At 43.2% G+C, this 18,851-nt stretch overlaps 1 protein-coding gene across 1 annotated transcript in view; it reads left to right on the top strand.

The window, feature by feature from the left end:
* The window catches only part of HHIPL1 (HHIP like 1), a 55,716-nt gene extending 54,116 nt beyond the window's left edge, over positions 1-1,600 (top strand). Inside the window, exon 9 of the mRNA XM_060262774.1 lies at positions 886-1,600. Within this exon, the coding sequence (XP_060118757.1) occupies positions 886-1,508 (623 nt within the window). The 3' untranslated portion in view covers positions 1,509-1,600. The remainder of the gene's footprint in view (positions 1-885) is intronic.
* The last annotated feature ends 17,251 nt before the right edge of the window (positions 1,601-18,851 follow it).

Here is an 18,851-nt window from a genome sequence, read left to right as displayed (position 1 = left end):
AACACATGTGGGCTGATAAGCATCAGAAAGTAAGAACTCAGTCAGCAGCCTTTGCTTTAGTGTTGTCAAAACTTCATGCTACTTTTGTTCAGTCCAGTATTGCCAATTGTTTTTATGGCTGTTATATGATGAAAGGTAGTCCGTTGCTGTACTTTTGCTAATCTTGTTCTTTTTTGTGCTTGTTCCTTTTATCTGTTATGGAACATAAATGTGATCTAGAAAATCTGCATAGCTAGGTATCATTTGAAAATAAATAAGTGGCAGAACCTAGGTCTTTGAACACTGGTGATATGTGCTATGAACAAAGGGCAATTATTTTAAATAAAATAGAGAGGTGTCCAGCATTACTGAACATTATCTGATTTGGGGAAATTGCCTGACTTTTAAATGTTAGGTGTAAACACATGCACATGCAAAAACCAAATAGCAGAGGCAAAAAGGAACCCTGGAAGTTTCTGGTATCTGTGATGGTGAGGGGAATCTCTGTGCCCTTTCTGTTGTGCTCTCATTAAAAAAAGGAAAAGTTCTCTCTCTCTCCCCCCCCCCCTCCACTATTGCACAGAATGTTTTGTGTGTTACCTTGGCAACTCTGCTGTCTTTACACACATCCCAATTACCAGAAAGAATACAGCTCTGAACACTCACAGTCCTACCCACCCGTGAATGAAACAGCACAATTTTGGCACAATAGAGAAGCTGGAGTTCTCACCAGCTGCTAACAGCCAATCTGTAGTAGTAATGAAGACCACAGCAGAAAAAAAGAATTGCTGGCAGTGTAAGAAATTGTCTCCTGCTTCCTCTTTGAAAGTTCAGTATCCCAGTCACGAAAACACATGGCTTCATTTCCCAGTAGTGATGTTTTGTCTTTCTGTTTTTCCAACCCAGAGCTTATAATAAAAACACCAACACAACGTCCTAAACTAAGAAGCACGACTCGAGCTCCAGCTAGGGCCAAAGCGACGGCAGAACCACCTCAGAGCACAACTCCAGACTGGGTGGAACAAATTTTGACTCTACTAAGAAGTCAAAACAGAGTGCTGATGACCACCGCATCACCAAAAACCAAGGCCCCGAGGCCCAGGAAAGGGGGGAGGACTGGGGGAAGGAGAGCGCAGAGAAGGAAGAACAAGCCAACCAGTGCTCCCACACAGCCACGGAATGGTGCAGTCCGAATAATGAACGGCAACGTGGACGGCAAGGACCGAGGGAGGGTGGAAATCTTTATCAACGGAAAATGGGGCACCGTGTGCGATGACTTATGGACTTCCAAGGCAGCCGCAGTAGTTTGCCGCCAGCTGGGCTACGCTTTTGTGATCAGGGCAACCAAGAAGGCAGAGTTTGGGGAGGGACGTTCTCTTCCTATTCTTCTTGATGACATTCAGTGCTCAGGCCGGGAGAAAACCCTACTGGAATGCTCCCACGCAGACATTGGGAAGCACAACTGTTCCCACAAAGAGGATGCAGGAGTGATATGTAGTCATGAAGACATTACTGAGACTGAACAATAGGTGGGGTGGGAGCATCGGCTGGCCTCCTTTCTTCTTAAAATGCCTTTGTCCAATGGGGTTGGTGTTTGTCAAATAAATACGTCTTGATTTAGGAGCTGTGTGTGTTTGGTGAGCAGAAGGAGTGTATTCTGTGTATGGAACTGCAGCAGTGCAGTTTCATACAGTTTTGCAACGGGAAGAAAATATAAATAGGTGCCATTGTATGTAACTGAACTGTCATGCTGGAAAGTTGGATCTAAAAAAAAGGTAAACCCCGGCCATGAGACTCATCCTGGTTTCACACAAGTATAGATAGTTCTTTGGCATAAAATACAAACCTCTTTATTTCTCACTGTTTGTAATTGAGCCTTTCAAATATTGCCTTCTTAATTTCTAAGGTTATTTCAACATCTCTAAAGTAGAGCAAGAAATCTGGTGTGTTTCTGTTAATATAAATGAAAGGCAAGACATTTTGCTGAAACGGAGAATCCCAGAAGTAGTGTGATTCTGCAAATTGGCCAGGTCGGTTGATTTCCAGACTTCCAGCATTTTGGGCAAATTATGACTTTTAGGGGGGGAAATGACCTGGCTTTCTGCTTCAGAAGTCCTCAAGAAAAGTTACAAACATTAAAAACTCATATTGTTGAATCCCAACTGATAAATACAGTAGCAATAAATGCTAATTACTCTTAAGTTCAGGTACAGAGGATGGACTTAGTTTGGCCCTAAAAGAGAATAATGGTTCTATGCGAGCCTTCTCAAGGAGAGGGTTCCAAAATTGGGACTCCACCATAGGGAACACCCTCTCCTCAGAAACTTCAAACAGTTTTGGTTGGATTTTTATGTTTCTGTTTGAAACACTTCAATGAATACCACCATATCTTCACTCATCTAATATTCTACCTAGCTTTCCTCCCACACTAGAGTGACCCTCCAAAACAAAATACAATTTAAAAAGATACCACCCAGCAGGAATCCAGTACAGTAAAGCAGGTGATGAGCCACAAGGGCATTTGGGCTTGGCCTGGTTCATCATGATTCATGCTAAAAACCAAGAGCCAGTTTGGTGTAGTGGTTAAGTGTACGGACTCTTATCTGGGAGAACCGGGTTTGATTCCCCACTCCTCCACTTGCACCTGCTAGCATGGCCTTGGGTCAGCCATAGCTCTGGCAGAGGTTGTCCTTGAAAGGGCAGCTGCTGTGAGAGCCCTCTCCAGCCCCACCCACCTCACAGGGTGTTTGTTGTCGGGGAGGAAGGTAAAGGAGATTGTGAGCCGCTCTGAGACTCTTCGGAGTGGAGGGCAGGATATAAATCCAGTATCATCATCATCTTTTGCCTCAGAAGCTAATACTTCTCACCATGCTTAAGCCTGAAAGAGGAGAGGCAGGTGCTCAGCAAAGGTCTTAGTCAACTGGCTCAGTTTTTTTAATTTCCTCCCCAGTGACTCACTAAGGTCAGTTTCAGAGAGTAGCAGTGTCAGTCAGCAGTAGAACAGCTAGAATTGGAGTCCAGAAGCACTTTAGAAACCAACAAGATTTTGTGGGGCATAAGCTTTGAAGAGTCAGTGCTCCCTTCATTGGACTTGAGGTTAAGGCAGGAATTCCAACAAGCAAGACTTTTCCTCTTGTGAGCCTGAATCCCTGAGCACAACTCCTGGGCTTTTATATCTTTGTCATGAGTTGCCAAGTTCACAGATACACACCAAGAATACGTCAGCTTGATAGGTGAGGTAGGTGGTTGGGCCAGAAGTTGATATGAAGAATTTGCATGGGGCATTGGCAGTACAGTTGCATTCTGTGTTGGAAATGGACATAAAAGACTCCGTGGCTCCAGAGTTGTCAGGGGGGAGAGCCAGTCAACAGAAGACAGCGGGGACCCTGTGAGGAAGCAGCCGTCCTGTCCTTGAAGGCAACCTCAGGTAAACAGAAGCTATAGCTAGAAGGCAAGTGACCAAAGATGGGATAAATGCTGTCTGGTGTAAATGGAATTTCAGATGTCCATCAGGCTACAATCAAATGTTGGGGCACTGCCTTGCTGCTCAAAGGTAAACCTATCACTACACTTGTAATCAGGGGTAGAATTCTAGCAGGAGCTCATTTGCATATTAGGCCACACATCCCTGATGTAGCCAATCCTCCAAGAGCTTACAAAATAGCCTTGTAAGCTCTTGGAGGATTGGCTACATCAGGGGGATGTGGCCTAATATGCAAATGAGCTCCTGCTAGAATTCTAACCCCGCTTGTAATGTTCCCCTTGTGCTGTGGGCTGGAAATATAAATTCTCTTAGCTGCAGAACAAGTATGTAAAGAAACTGAAAGGCATGACTCAGTGTGAGGCGGAGTGGGGGGGAAGACAGGAAATCCAGAACGAGGACTGTCAAGGCCAATATAGTTGTGAAGCATCAGACAGAGGAAGGAAGCGAGGACATCAAAACATGTAAAAGCTGTGTGGGTTTGAAGCTTCCTGTTTCCTGTATTGTCAGATCCAGAAGGAACACTCAGTTAATGATGTTTGTGGTGTTTTCTACTCCACTGAATGTTTGGTGAAGCAGAAACGTTTTATGCATGGATGAAAATGTCAGTTTTTTCTTTCAAGGTTTTAGACTCCAGAGGAGTCCTCTCCTGTTCCTCAGCACTTTCAGTGCTATGCTAATAGGAGTATCCTTGAAAGGTTAGCAGCTAGACAGCGTCTGTGAATACAACTCTTCACTTTAATTGAAAGGTTGCTAGCCATTCTTCTGAAAACAAGTAGAGCCCTGTGTATGTGTGTACAACACACATGAAGCTGCCTCATATTGAACTAGGCCATCAGTCCATCAAAGTCAGCATTATCTACTCAGACTGGCAGTCTGTGTCCAGGTTTCAGAGGTTTCCACATCCCCTATTACCTGATCATCTTTAACTGGAAAGGCCTGGGATTGAACCTGGGACCTTCTTCATCCCAACCAGATGCTCTACCACTGAGCTACAGTCTCTTGACAAGTGGCAATGCTTACTCAATACCCCTGACTGGGTTGGGCCACCAGCTGCTGCTACCAAATACATAGGGGAAGCATTGCCTTTCTGAAAGCACATCCAAGATGGTGAGGGTGGGAAAATGTATTTCAGAAGTCCCCCACCCAGTATTCAGAGTTGGGAGGATCATCTTACGAGTTGGGTAGAGCAATCCTGATCTGTTGTGTATGCTTAGGAAATGTATGTGCCACCTATCTAACAAAATATCAAATAAAAACAGAATGAAATAAATTTGGAAGTCAACAGTCTCAGCCTTTAGAAGCACAGCAGTTTCTTGGCTGTTTCTTCAGAACCTGGTAGCCATGGATGTTTTGGGACAACAAGGACAGGCCTGATGTAGAAACGCCTATTCTTCATGAGGTAATGGATGGGATGCTGGCTAGGAGGATGGAAGTAGGCAACTGCTGATGTGAGAGTGGATGAGAAAGTAATATTCACCAAAAGCAAAAAAACATAAGATGAGCCTTGGTAGATTGGTCCAGCGGCCCATCTTGTTCAATATCCTAATACTTTAGCCAGCCAGTTAGGAGGGGCCAGCAACTGGGCCTAGAGGCCAAGGCCTTCCCCTGAAGTTGCTTTCTAGCACTGATTTTACCGCTTCTGAATTTAGCAGTTTAGTCACCAAGGCTAGCAGCCACTAATCCTCCATGAATTTATCTAATCCTTTAATTTAAAGCTGGGTGGAATCCTCCACTTTTGTCATTCTTCCTCTACACAGTCTGTTCTTTGAGATCATGCCACGCTTTTAAAAAACGTGTGCCCTATGAAACCGTCATATTGCCACTAGATGGCGAACAAATCCTGCTGTTCTTCATCCAGAGGGGGTAGGAATTGGCCTCTTCTCCCAGACAAGAATTTTGACGCATTTATAAGCCTAACAAATTTATTGCTATTCTGCCACGAGAGTCTTTTGCTGTTCATATTGTACTTAATGCATAGACCTGACTAGTGTTTTGTTTGGGAGGAGGTTGGAAGTAAGTGAGGGGAGAGGTGCCATCTTTTTTCACAAACAGAAGACCAAAAATATCTGCTCCAGTTTTAAACGGCAGTTGTCACCTGGCACTGCTGCTTGCCAAGGAGAACAGCTTCTAGCTCCTTTTGCGGCTTGATTGCTACTTCCACTGGCCTCTTACTGGAAGCTGCCTGATTCTGAACTTTTCTCCCTCACCCCATGCCTCAGTGGAGACAGTTTGCCCTTTTTGCTGGATTCCCCTTTGGTGGTTGGGTTACAGAGTTTGCTGGGATCCCTGATTGCCAAATAGGGTTGCTTTCCCACATGTTGGATAACACACTCTGAATATATTATAGCAATCATTTGCGACTGGATTTTCCTGTTTCATGAAAGTTCAGTTGCAAAATACTGCAATGGCAGTTCATTATGCAACAATATGGACTGAGGCAGTTCGGTGCTGCTGATCCTTTTTAATTTAATTTTAATTTTTTAAATTTATACGCCACCTGGATCTCCAGCAGGAGCTCATTCCACCAGGTCGGGGCCTGGACCAAAAAGGCCCTGGGCCTTGATGAAGCCAATCAGGCATTCTTATGACCAGGGATCACAAGAAGATGTTGTGCAGCTGACCTCAGAAACCGCCTCACCGACATGGGGATACAGGGGCTGGCCTTACAATGACTGGTCTCCCTTCTCCAAGGTTGGGGACAGAGGGTAGCAGGGGCAGATTATCCCAGGGGCACCATTACAATGTGGTATTTCGTAGGGAGCAATTCTTTCCCTGATGTTGTTTAACATTATATGTGTCCCCTCACCCAGATTATCCAGAGATATGGGCTGGGGTATCAATATGCAGTGACACCCAGCTCTATCTGCTGATGGATGGCTGCCCAGATTCAGCCTCGGAGGAACTGGATAGGGCATTGCAAGCTGTGGCTGGTTGGTTGCAACAGAGCCAGCTGAAATTGAATCCACTGAAGACGGAGGTCCTGTGCCTAGGTTACAGGGGGCTGGGATCAGAGATCAGGATCCCATCCTTGATGGGGCTCTATTGGTGCCCACGTCGGGGGTGAAGAGCTTGAGGGTACTCCTGGATGCCTCCTTGACTATGGAGGCCCAGGTTATCACCACTGCCAGACTGGGGCTTTTGTGGGCTCCCCTGTAAACCAATTGCTTTCACTGCTAGGAATCAATTGCTTTTTGTTTGTATTTTGAGTTTTAAAAAATAGCATCCTTAACCAGGTTTGCCTGTATCCTTTATAAAGTTTATATTTCCAGTACCTGGCATTACATTTTATAGACCAAGAAAAAACAGAGAAGGAAAAGAAACTTAACCCAGAAACTGGGGTAAGAAACATAAAAGGTTAATATGCAATTAAAGGGCCAAACATTTAAAGGAACGTGTATAATAAATCATAAGTAAACATGATGGATCCCTAAATGGTTTTAGCTTTCTGTAATAAATACATGTATGTTTGCTTATGATTTATTATACACTTTGCTTTTAATGTTTGGCCCTTTAATTGCATAGTAACCTTTTAGGTTTCTTGTTACATTTTATGGCACACAAGTCCAACAAAGTGACTTTTATGTCAGATCCAGCCCTCGAAAAAAATGAATCTGACACCTCTTTATCTGTATATCTTCTGAGTAACTACAGGTATAAGACTGGGGAGTGGGTGGACTATTAGTTTGGGAAGATATGGGTGTTTGAGACCTGTCCAGTGTCTGTTCCATGCCAAGATATGCAGGTGGTGGTGATGTTCAAAGTTCTCTCCTTCAACCTGATGATCAGTGCCAAGCCATCCATAAAAATTACTTTGTTTGGGACAACATATAGAGCTGGCTTGTGTGACTGAGGGCTTTTTAAAAGCAGGAACATACCAGGACACAGTTCCAGCTGGCTTGGTGCCAGGAGGTGTGGCCTAATATGCAAATTAGTTCCTGCTGGGCTTTTTCTACAAAAATATGCAAATTAGTTCCTGCTGGGCTTTTTCTACAAAGAGGATTCTGCTGATGAAATTCCATCTCAGTTAGCCCTTGCCAGTCAGTCATCAACTGCAAACTGGGGAATAACTGCTCTCTTCCATGGAACTCCAGGGGTGAGTTTTGAGTCTGTATACTTGTGATGGATCCCAGAGAGGTTCTTTTCTTTTTCTCACAGTAGTATCGGGACTATGGAGGAGAAAAAATAAGCTTATAATGGTCTCAAAAGCAGTCAAAGGTTTCAGGGTGAGTTTCCAGGGGTTAATTTCTAGCATGGTATTATGAATTTGAAGATATTGAAACCAATGAACTGGCTTGTGTAATTTTGATTCCACTGTTCTTAGTTAACACTGCTTTATCTTTAAACCACTGAATAGCTTTATCAAGACCTGCCCACTGCCATGATAAGAGAGACTTAAAATCACTACCTTGAGGAAACCAATGTAGATTTAAAACACTCGAAACAGGTGAAAGTGGAGAAGTTAATCTCTTCCGGACTCTATCCCAGATTGTAAGAGTATTACTCAAAATTGGGTTTGCAGCAATTGTATGAGATCTGAAATTTGGTTTTGACCATATTGTTCCTGGCATTGGAAAAGGTGAAGCATAGGCAGATTCTATAGCCACTCATTTACCATCTGGCTAAGGTTGCAAGAGTTTTATCAACTGGGCGATTTGAGCAGCCCAATAATAGAATTTTAAAGTGGTCATATAAAGATGTCTCTTTTAAATGGGTCTACATAAGGTATGGGAGTGAATCCTCATTTTTTTCCCTTCCCAGAAGAAATTATTAAAAGATTTTTCCCATTTTGCCAATATAGAATCTGGAATTTCCATAGGTATTGTCCAGATAAGATAAATAAATTTAGGAAGGTCAAATGTTTTTTAAATTGCCCATGATAGATGTAGTTTATTCCATTGGGCAAATTTGGTGTAGTGGTTAAATGCATTGGTTAAGTGGTGTAGTGGTTAGAGCCAGTTTGGTGTAGTGGTTAAGTGCGTGGACTCTTACCTGGGAGAACCGGGTTTGATTCCTCACTCCTTCACTTGCACTTGCTGGAATGGCCTTGGGTCACCCATAGCTTTGGCAGAGGTTGTCCTTGAAACGGCAGCTGCTGGGAGAGTCCTCTCAGCCCCACCCACCTCACAGGGGGAAGAAGATATAGGACATTGTAAGCCACTCTGAGTCTCTGATTCAGAGAGAAGGGCCGCGTATAAATCTGCAATTCTTCTTCTTCTTATTATTATTATTATTGGCGATATCATGAAACAATACATCATAGTTATATTTTAGGGTCTTGGAAAGATCTGTTGGCACTTTAACACCCAGCTACTTCCAGCTTTCCATAATCCAAGTAAAAAGAAAGGCCTTTTTGAGAGTTATAGCAGTATCATGGGGTAAATTAATTGGATATATTTCTGATTTTTGTGCATTTAACTTCAAGTCAGAAATCTGACCAAAATGGTTCAGAAGGGAAAGTAAGGGAGGAATTGGTTCTGGTCCTACCTTCTAGGGCTACAGAAAACAATTCCACACCATCCTCTACATGACAGTACTTGAAGATGGTGATCATATCACCTTTCAGCTGCCTCCTCTCCAGGCTAAACATACCCAGCTCCTTCAACCTTTCCTCATAGGACTTGGTCTTTCAGTGATGTCACCAGGTCTTTCTCAAGTGAGATTAGTAAAAGGGAACACAGGCTGTGGCAAATCAAATGCAAGACTGTGATCAGGCAGGCAAAAAGGGACTATGAGGAGCATATTGCAAAAAAATAAAATAAAGACCAACAATAAAAATTTGGTCAACAATAAAACCTTTCCTCATAGGACTTGGTCTTTCAGTGATGTCACCAGGTCTTTCTCCAAGTGAGATTAGTAAAAGGGAACACAGGCTGTGGCAAATCAAATGCAAGACTGTGATCAGGCAGGCAAAAAGGGACTATGAGGAGCATATTGCAAAAAACATAAAGACCAACAATAAAAATTTCTTCAAATATATTAGAAGTAGGAAACCAGCCAGGGAGGCAGTGGGGCCCTTGGATGACCATGGGGTAAAAGGATTATTGAAGGAGGATAGGGAAATGGCTGAGAAGCTAAATGAATTTTTTGCCTCCATCTTCACTGTGGAAGACGAGAACTTTTTGCCCGCCCCAGAACCACTAATTTTGGAAGGGGTGTTGAAAGATCTGAGTCAGATTGAGGTGACAAAAGAGGAGGTCCTACAACTGATAGACAAATTAAAAACTAATAAGTCACCAGGTCCGGATGGCATACATCCGAGAGTTCTGAAAGAACTCAAAGTTGAACTTGTGGATCTTCTAACAAAAATCTGTAATCTTTCATTGAAATCTGCCTCCGTTCCTGAGGACTGGAAGGTAGCAAATGTCACCTCCATCTTTAAAAAGGGTTCCAGAGGAGATCCGGGAAATTACAGGCCAGTCAGTCTGACTTCAATACCGGGAAAGTTGGTAGAAACCATTATCAAGGACAGAATGAGTAGGCACATTGATGAACACGGGTTATTGAGGAAGACTCAGCATGGGTTCTGCAAAGGAAGATCTTGCCTCACTAACCTGTTGCATTTCTTTGAGGGGGTGAACAAACATGTGGACAAAGGCGACCCGATAGATGTTGTTTACCTTGACTTCCAGAAAGCTTTTGATAAAGTTCCTCATCAAAGGCTCCTTAGAAAGCTTGAGAGTCATGGAGTAAAAGGACAGGTCCTCTTGTGGATCAAAAATTGGCTGAGTAATAGGAAGCAGAGAGTGAGTATAAATGGGCAGTCTTCACAGTGGAGGACGGTAAGCAGTGGGGTGCCGCAGGGCTCGGTACTGGGTCCCATGCTCTTTAACTTGTTCATAAATTATTTAGAGTTGGGAGTAAGCAGTGAAGTGGCTAAGTTTGCGGATGACACTAAATTGTTCAGGGTGGTGAGAACCAGAGAGGATTGTGAGGAACTCCAAAGGGATCTGTTGAGGCTGGGTGAGTGGGCGTCGACGTGGCAGATGCGGTTCAATGTGGCCAAGTGCAAAGTAATGCACATTGGGGCCAAGAATCCCAGCTACAAATACAAGTTGATGGGTTGTGAACTGGCAGAGACTGACCATGAGAGAGATCTTGGGGTCATGGTAGATAACTCACTGAAAATGTCAAGACAATGTGCGTTTGCAATAAAAAAGGCCAACGCCATTCTGGGAATTATTAGGAAGGGAATTGAAAACAAATCAGCCAGTATCATAATGCCCCTGTATAAATCAATGGTGCGGTCTCATTTGGAGTACTGTGTGCAGTTCTGGTCGCCGCACCTCAAAAAGGATATTATAGCATTGGAGAAAGTCCAGAAAAGGGCAACTAAAATGATTAAGGGGCTGGAGCACTTTCCCTATGAAGAAAGGTTGAAACGCTTGGGACTCTTTAGCTTGGAGAAACGTCAGCTGCAGGGTGACACGATAGAGGTTTACAAGATAATGCATGGGATGGAGAAAGTAGAGAAAGAAGTACTTTTCTCCCTTTCTCACAATACAAGAACTCGTGGGCATTCGATGAAATTGCTGAGCAGACAGGTTAAAACGGATAAAAGAAAGTACTTCACCCAAAGGGTGATTAACATGTGGAATTCACTGCCACAGGAGGTGGCGGCGGCCACAAGTATAGCCACCTTCAAGAGGGGTTTAGATAAAAATGTGGAGCACAGGTCCATCAGTGGCTATTAGCCACAGTGTGTGTGTATATATAAAATTTTTGCTACTGTGTGACACAGAGTGTTGGACTGGATGGGCCGTTGACCTGATCCAACATGGCTTCTCTTATGTTCTTATGTCTTCATCTTTATTGCCTTCCTCTGGACCCATTCCAGCTTGTCTATATCCTTCTTAAAATGTGGTGCCCAAAACTGAACACAATACTCCAGGTGAGGTCTTACCAGAGCAGAGCGATACCATCACTTCATGTGATCTGGACACTCTACTTCTTTTGATACAGCACAAAATTGCATTTGCCTTTTTAGCCACCACATCACACCTTTGACTCATGTTCAGCGTATGGTCCACTGAGACCCGTAGATCCTTTTCGCACATACTTTTGCTAAGACAAGTCTCCTGCATCCTATAACCATGCATTGGATTTTTCCTACCCAAATGCAGAACTTTACATTTAACCCTGTTAAAATTCATTTTATTGGTTTCAGCCCAGTTTTCCAGCCTGTCAAGATCATCCTGTATCCTGTTTCTATCTTCTACTGTATTTGCAACCCCTCCCAATTTAGTATCATCTGTAAATTTAATAAGCATTCCCTCTATTCCTTCATCCAAATAATTTATAACGGTGTTGAACAAAACAGGTCCCAGGGCAGATCCTTGAGGCACTCCACTTGTCATTCCTCTCCAAGAGGATAAGGAACCATTCACAAGCACTGTTTGGATATGATCTGTGAATTAGTTACAGATCCACCTAATGGTAACATGATCCAAACCACAATTTACCAATTTGTCAACAAGGATAGCATATGGACCCTTAGCAAAAGCCTTACTGAAATCAAGATAAACGATGTCTACAGCATTCCCCTGATCCAGCAAGGTAGTCACTTTCTCAAAAAAAGAAATCAGGTAGCCTGATATGACGTTCTTGAGAAACCCATGCTGGCTCTTAGTAATCACAGCCATCCTTTCTAAATGTTCCAGGACTGACTGACTGATGATTTGTTCTAAAACTTTTCCAGGTAAAGACATCAAGCTGACAGGTCGGTAGTGACTCGGATCCTCCTTTTTCCCTTTCTTGAACATTTACCTGCCTCCAATCTTCTGGCACCTCACCTGTTCTCCAAGAATTCGCAAAAATAATGGCCAGAGGTTCAGAAATTACATCTGCAAGCTCTTTTAGTACTCTTGGATGCAGTGTAATGACTCTTATCTGGGAGAACTGGGTTTGATTCCCCACTCCACCACTGGCAGCTGCTGGAATGGCCGTGGGCCAGCCATAGCTCTTGTAGGAGTTGTCCTTGAAAGGGCAGCTGCTGTCAGAGCTCTCTCAGCCCCACTTACCACATAGGGTGTCTGTTGTTGGGGGTGGGGGGGAGGTAAAGGAGATTGTGACCGCTCTGAGATTCAGAGTATAGGGTGGAATATAAATCCAATATCAAATCAAATGGCAAATCAAATGCAAGACTGTGATCAGGCAGGCAAAAAGGGACTATGAGGAGCATATTGCAAAAAAACATACCAACAATAAAAATTTCTTCAAGTATATTAGAAGCAGGAAACCAGCCAGGGAGGCAGTGGGGCCATGGGGTAAAAGGATTACTGAAGGGGGATAGGGAAATGGCTGAGAAGTTGAATGCATTGTTTGCCTCTGTCTTCACTGTGGAAGATGAGAAGTGTTTGCCTGCTCCAGAACCACTTATTTTGGAAGGGGTGTTGAAAGACCTGAGTCAGATTGAGGTGACAAGAGAGGAGGTCCTACAACTGAGAGACAAATTAAAATCTAATAAGTCACCAGGTCCGGATGGCATACATCCAAGCGTTCTGAAAGAACTCAAAGTTGAACTTGTGGATCTCCTGACAAAAATATGTAATCTTTCATTGAAATCTGCCTCCGTTCCTGAGGACTGGAAGGTAGCAAATGTCACCCCCATCTTTTAAAAGGGTTCCAGAGGAGATGCAGGAAATTACAGGCCAGTCAGTCTGACTTCAATTCTGGGAAAGCTGGTAGAAACCATTATCAAGAACAGAATGAGTAGGCACATTGATGAACACAAGTTATTGAGAAAGACTCAGCATGGGTTCTGTAAGGGAAGATCTTTCTTCACTAACCTGTTACATTTCTTTGAGGGGGTGAACAAACATGTGGACAAAGGAGCCCCAATAGATGTTGTTTACCTTGACTTCCAGAAAGCTTTTGATAAAGTTCCTCATCAAAGGCTCCTTAGTAAGCTCGAAAGTCATGGAGTAAAAGGACAGGTCCTCTTGTGGTTCAAAAACTGGCTAATTAATAGGAAGCAGAGAGAGAGTATAAATGGGCAGTCTTCGCAGTGGAGGACGGTAAGCAGTGGGGTGCCGCAGGGCTCAGAACTGGGTCCCATGCTCTTTAACTTGTTCATAAATGATTTGGAGTTGGGAGTAAGCAGTGAAGTGGCCAAGTTTGCAGATGACACTAAATTGTTCAGGGTGGTGAGAACCAGAAAGGATTGTGAGGAACTCCAAAGGGATCTGTTGAGGCTGCGTGAGTGGGTGTCAACATGGCAGATGAGGTTCAATGTGGCCAAGTGCAAAGTAATGCACATTGGGGCCAAGAATCCCAGCTACAAGTACAAGATGATGGGTTGTGAACTGGCAGAGACTGACCAAGAGAGAGATCTTGGGGTCGTGGTAGATAACTCACTGAAAATGTCAAGACAGTGTGCAATTGCAATAAAAAAGGCCAACGCCATGCTGGGAATTATTAGAAAGGGAACTGAAAACAAATCAGCCAGTATAATAATGCCCTTGTATAGATCGATGGTGTGGTCTCATTTGGAATACTGTGTACAATTCTGGTGACCGCACCTGAAAAAGGATATTATAGCATTGGAAAAAGTGCAGAAAAGGGCAACTAGAATAATTAAAGGTTTAGAACACTTTCCCTATGAAGAAAGGTTCAAACGCTTGGGACTCTTTAGCTTGGAGAAACATCGACTGCGGGGTGACATGATAGAGGTTTACAAGATTATGCATGGGATGGAGAAAGTAGAGAAAGAAGTACTTTTCTCCCTTTCTCACAATACAAGAACTTGTGGGCATTCAATGAAATTGCTGAGCAGAAAGGTTAAAACGGATAGAAGGAAGTACTTCTTCAGCCAAAGGGTGATTAACATGTGGAATTCACTGCCACAGGAGGTGGCGGCGGCTACAAGCATAGCCAGCTTCAAGAGGGGGTTAGATAAAAATATGGAACAGAGGTCCATCAGTGGCTATTAGCCACAGTGTGTGTGTGTGTGTGTGTGCCATTGGCCTGATCCAACATGGCTTCTCTTATGTTCTTAATATCTTCTTCATCATCATCTTCTTAATGCTTGAATGGCTAATGGTCACCCTAAGGTGTCTGTAGAAGGCACCTTCCTGCCAATTTCAGTTTTCACAAGAAGCTTCTTGCCTGAAGCGTCTCAGTATTTCAATAAAGCTCTTTTCCTAATAAAGAAGTTAGTTGATAGCTGTGAACTTTGTGGGACTTGACAACACCTTGACCAATGAAAATATTAAACCCTGGTCCTTACGGGCGAATAAATACAGTAGCAGCACCTAAATAGGGCAGGAGATTAGAAGAATGGACTTCAGAGCATGCACATAACCCAAAATACTTCCATTTTCAGCTATAGGACCTTCTGATGGATGCCTTGTGCGAAATAGGCAAACCCTTTTTAATGTGCTGGGGTACTTTCGCCTTTTCATCAGCATCCAGGCTAGGAGGTGGAGGGGGGATTCTTGTGATGAAGCAAATGGCCCATCCTGAATAAGTCTGGAGCTACTGACAAGAGGAGGGGGGTGAACCATGTCTTGCATGGCCAAAAGGATACTAGGCAGATAGCCTCTGTGCTGTTCTCAAGCAACTTTGCTGCTACTTACATGAGGAATGAGAAAGGGGGAAACAGATTAAAGCAAATCTTCAAATGAATTGGAACGCATTTCCCATGGACTGGGGGTTGTTGCCCATCAGAGAACAAAAATATGGTGTCTTGGTGCTGTTTTGTGTGGTGAACAGATCTATCCTGGGACACCTCCAAAAGCTGAAAACAGTCTGGATATACCATTGTATGAGGGCCCATTCATGATTGGAGGATAGGGAAGCCTATTGGATTTTTACTCGAGAGACATTATTTCTATTGAGTTTGAATGGTCAGTTTGATTTGTCATCTTATATATAATAGTCACAGATTTTTGCTTAATTAGTCTTGGCCTCTTTTAGCAGAGAGTGTATCAATACACACTGTGCTTAATCTCTTTAAGAAGAGGTTATATAATTAAATACTCTCCCTTCAGAAGAGATCTTGCACCTATATAAACTAGGCTTCAACAGGTATTGTTTATCTCAGACTCTTTATTTCTCAAGACTTTACATGCTGGAATTTGTGATTACAACATGATTCTTTGGATCCAGATTTGTAATATATTCTTTATTTTCAATATCACTTTATATAAATGTGGATAGTGATGTGGATAATTGTTCTGGTTTATACAGGAGATTTCTACAGGATTTCACTATAATAGTTAAAGAAGACTTATTTCAAAATGGATTCTCCAGCTGGCAGTCCGTCATGACTCCTACGTCATCATTCTTGGCAGATCTAATTGGAAGCTATGTTCCCACTTATTTTTAATTTATTTTGTGGATTTATAGTCCACCCTTTCCCATAATGGGCTCAGCGTGGATTACAGCATAATAGAGCAATTAAAAATCCACTTATAAAACAGTTAAAACCAATAGATAAAAACAGCGTGGATGGTGTAAGCACATTTAACAAATTAGGACATAGATGTCATAAGTGTCCTAGATGTCAAAAATGTTGCCCGATCTCTAGCAATCAGGATGGTAAATCAGTGTAGGGAGGCCAATAGATGGTATAATCAATGAGAAGAGGATGCCCGCTAATTTTGGCTAACAACTACTTGAATGTAATGTAGCCAACTGATTATAATTGCAGTGTTACTGCTTGATATGACTGACTTCCTGTTGATAGACTTTTCCAACAACCTATTATTACTCTGCAATTTTAGATTTTATATAAAAATCAAATTAAAAAATAAATAAATGTTGCTTATGTTTTGTAATGAAGTGATATTTATCTCTGTAGACTGATTGCTACAATATATCATTTGTCTGTATTGCTGTAGTTGTTCAACACTTGCAACTCCCCTATGTTGGTTTGACATTTTTGTACTTTCATCAACATTGCTTGGGGAATACCTGGATATTTTGGTGGTGGAGCCTGGGGAGTGCGGGGTTAAGGTAAGGGGGAGGGACCTCAGCAAAGTGTAATGCTATAGAGTCCTTCCTGTAAAGCAACCATTTTCTTCAGGCGGACTGGTCTTGGTCATCTGGAGATCAGTAGTTGAAGATATCCAAGTGCTGGAGTTGTTACAGTTTGAGGCTATAGTATGTAAATAAACCTCGTGATTTTCACAAGTGGCTTCGATCAGTTCTTTGCAGGATCCTAGAAGATCTGCCTAAATTCCTATCCTAGCACATAATGGGGAATATTGTGAAAGGGATTGAAAATTAAACAACCAATATTGTAACTCTGCAGTGCTATCTATCCATCCATCCACATATACACACACGCACACTGAAAAAGGTAAGATATGACAGAAATATCACAGTGTTTAATTTATGCATAAACAGTCATATTTTGGTCAACAAGAGCAGTCGGGTTAGAACAGATAAAAGGAAGTACTTCTTTACCCAAAGGGTGATTAACACATGGAATTCACTGCCCCAGGAGGGGGTGGCAGCTGCAAGCATAGTCAGCTTCAAGAGGGGATTGGATAAACATATGGAGCAGAGGTCCATCAGTGGCTATTAGCCACAGCGTATTGATGGAACGCTCTGTCTGGAACAGTGTTGCTAAGTCTTCTTGGTGCTTGGGGAGGGCAACAGTGGAAACACTTCTAGTGACCTGGCCCCATTGGTGGACCTCCTGATGGTACTTGTTTTTTTTTGCCACTGTGTGACACAGAGTGTTGTATAAACCATTGGCCTGATCCAACATGGCTGGGTCATTGGCCTGATCCAACACGGCTTCTCTTATGTTCTTATCCAATATTTTTTGGCTTTGTTGCAGGACCACCACATATGATAGGTTAAATCTGAACTCTTATCAGTTGGAGCACCTTTTGAAAGAGAAGAGGGTAGCCAGGCTAAGACTGGTAATTGGCAGGAGGGTGAGCATGGTGCAATGTGTGATGTTTCCAGGGATACCTAGAATTACCCAATGTGATTTCAAGGTTTTCCAAGGAAGTGATGCAGGGATGCAGCCAATGTTGCCTCTAAAAAAATTTCTCCTATAGCCCTATACATGGACAGGGCTAGAGAATCTGGGACTTTTCAGTTTACAAAAAAAAAAAAAAATAGCTGAGTGGGGACATGAAGGTTTATAAAGCTATGTATGGCTCAAAGAAAGTGGATAGAGATTTCTGTTTCTCCCTCTCCCATAATATTAGAATTCAAGAACACCCAATGAAGTTGATGGGCAATAGTTCCAGCACAGAGTAAAGGACTTCTTTATTTAACAAATAATTAAACTATTGGATTTGCTGCTGGTGGATTTAGTGATGACCATGAGCATGGCTGACTTCCAAAGGGGTTTAGACAGATTCATGGAGGAGAAGTCTATGAATGGCTTCCAGCCTTGGTGATTAAAAGCGACTCACAGTCACTGGCATGAACCTTTAAATAATAGTGCTAGGAGGCAATATCGGGGGGGGGGGGGGAGGCTTTGACCTCCATGCCATGTGTGGAGAAACACCATCTTAGTTAATGTTGGTGCTTCATTGGAAGGGAACATTAAACTACTAAAGCAGGCTTTGGCCTAGCCTCCCTCCATCCCCCCCCTCCCTTCCAGAGTTAAACCAGCAACTCTAGGGGGAAAACCTCCTAGAGGGGCAGGAAGTTCTTTTGTTCTTTTTTATTTGAGTTAGGCGGGGAAAAGGCTAGTTCTCAGCTGGTGCTCAGGAAGCGAGGTTGCCAGCCTGTGGGCTCCTGCCTGTGGGACCCCAGGCAGTCATTCACAAGGTAGGGCAAGTTTACACCAGGGACGAGGGGATGCGTTTAAACCCACCTTTTATTTGTCCTGCTTGTTGCTGTGCTAAACTTTTACATGTAACTGTTTTTGTTTTTATTTTTCTTTCTCTTCTTATTACACATTTTTACTGTTTTGAATGCTGGCAGTCAAACTCTGTACCACATAGATCCCCAACCGTTTAGACCACGCTGCTTTATGAAAGGGGCCCCGGGGAAGGAGAAAGGCATGCAGTTGGATAAGGTGCCAATCCTCCAGGGGTTCCCCGAAGAAGTGCTGTGGTCTCTGTGATACCCAAGTACTGGGTGGCAGAGGACCTTGAGGCCTGGCCTCATAGCTGGAGAGGGGGATTGGGAGTCCTGTTCCTCTCAATCTGAACCCCTAGACTGAGCAGGTGGTGGCAGCGAGCCCAAGTGGCCGGAGGAGAAATAGCTCCCTCCAGGAGTTGGCGACTCAATAGGGAATTGACGGGACCGGGTCTGAAGGCAGAATCGGGCCGGTTCCGTCACACCATGCAATGCGCCTTCTCTTCTTGTGCAACCTCACAAGCATTTTAACTGAAACATTTTAAGCTAATTGATCTTACATAACAGCAACAAGGGCCAGAAATCAAAAGTGCCACATTCATTATTTATTGCATGTTCA

The sequence above is a fragment of the Heteronotia binoei genome, chromosome 21, assembly GCF_032191835.1.
Source record: "Heteronotia binoei isolate CCM8104 ecotype False Entrance Well chromosome 21, APGP_CSIRO_Hbin_v1, whole genome shotgun sequence".
Lineage (NCBI taxonomy): Eukaryota > Metazoa > Chordata > Lepidosauria > Squamata > Gekkonidae > Heteronotia > Heteronotia binoei.
Note: the sequence above shows the minus strand (reverse complement) of the source record. Positions and strands in the feature narration are given on the sequence as shown.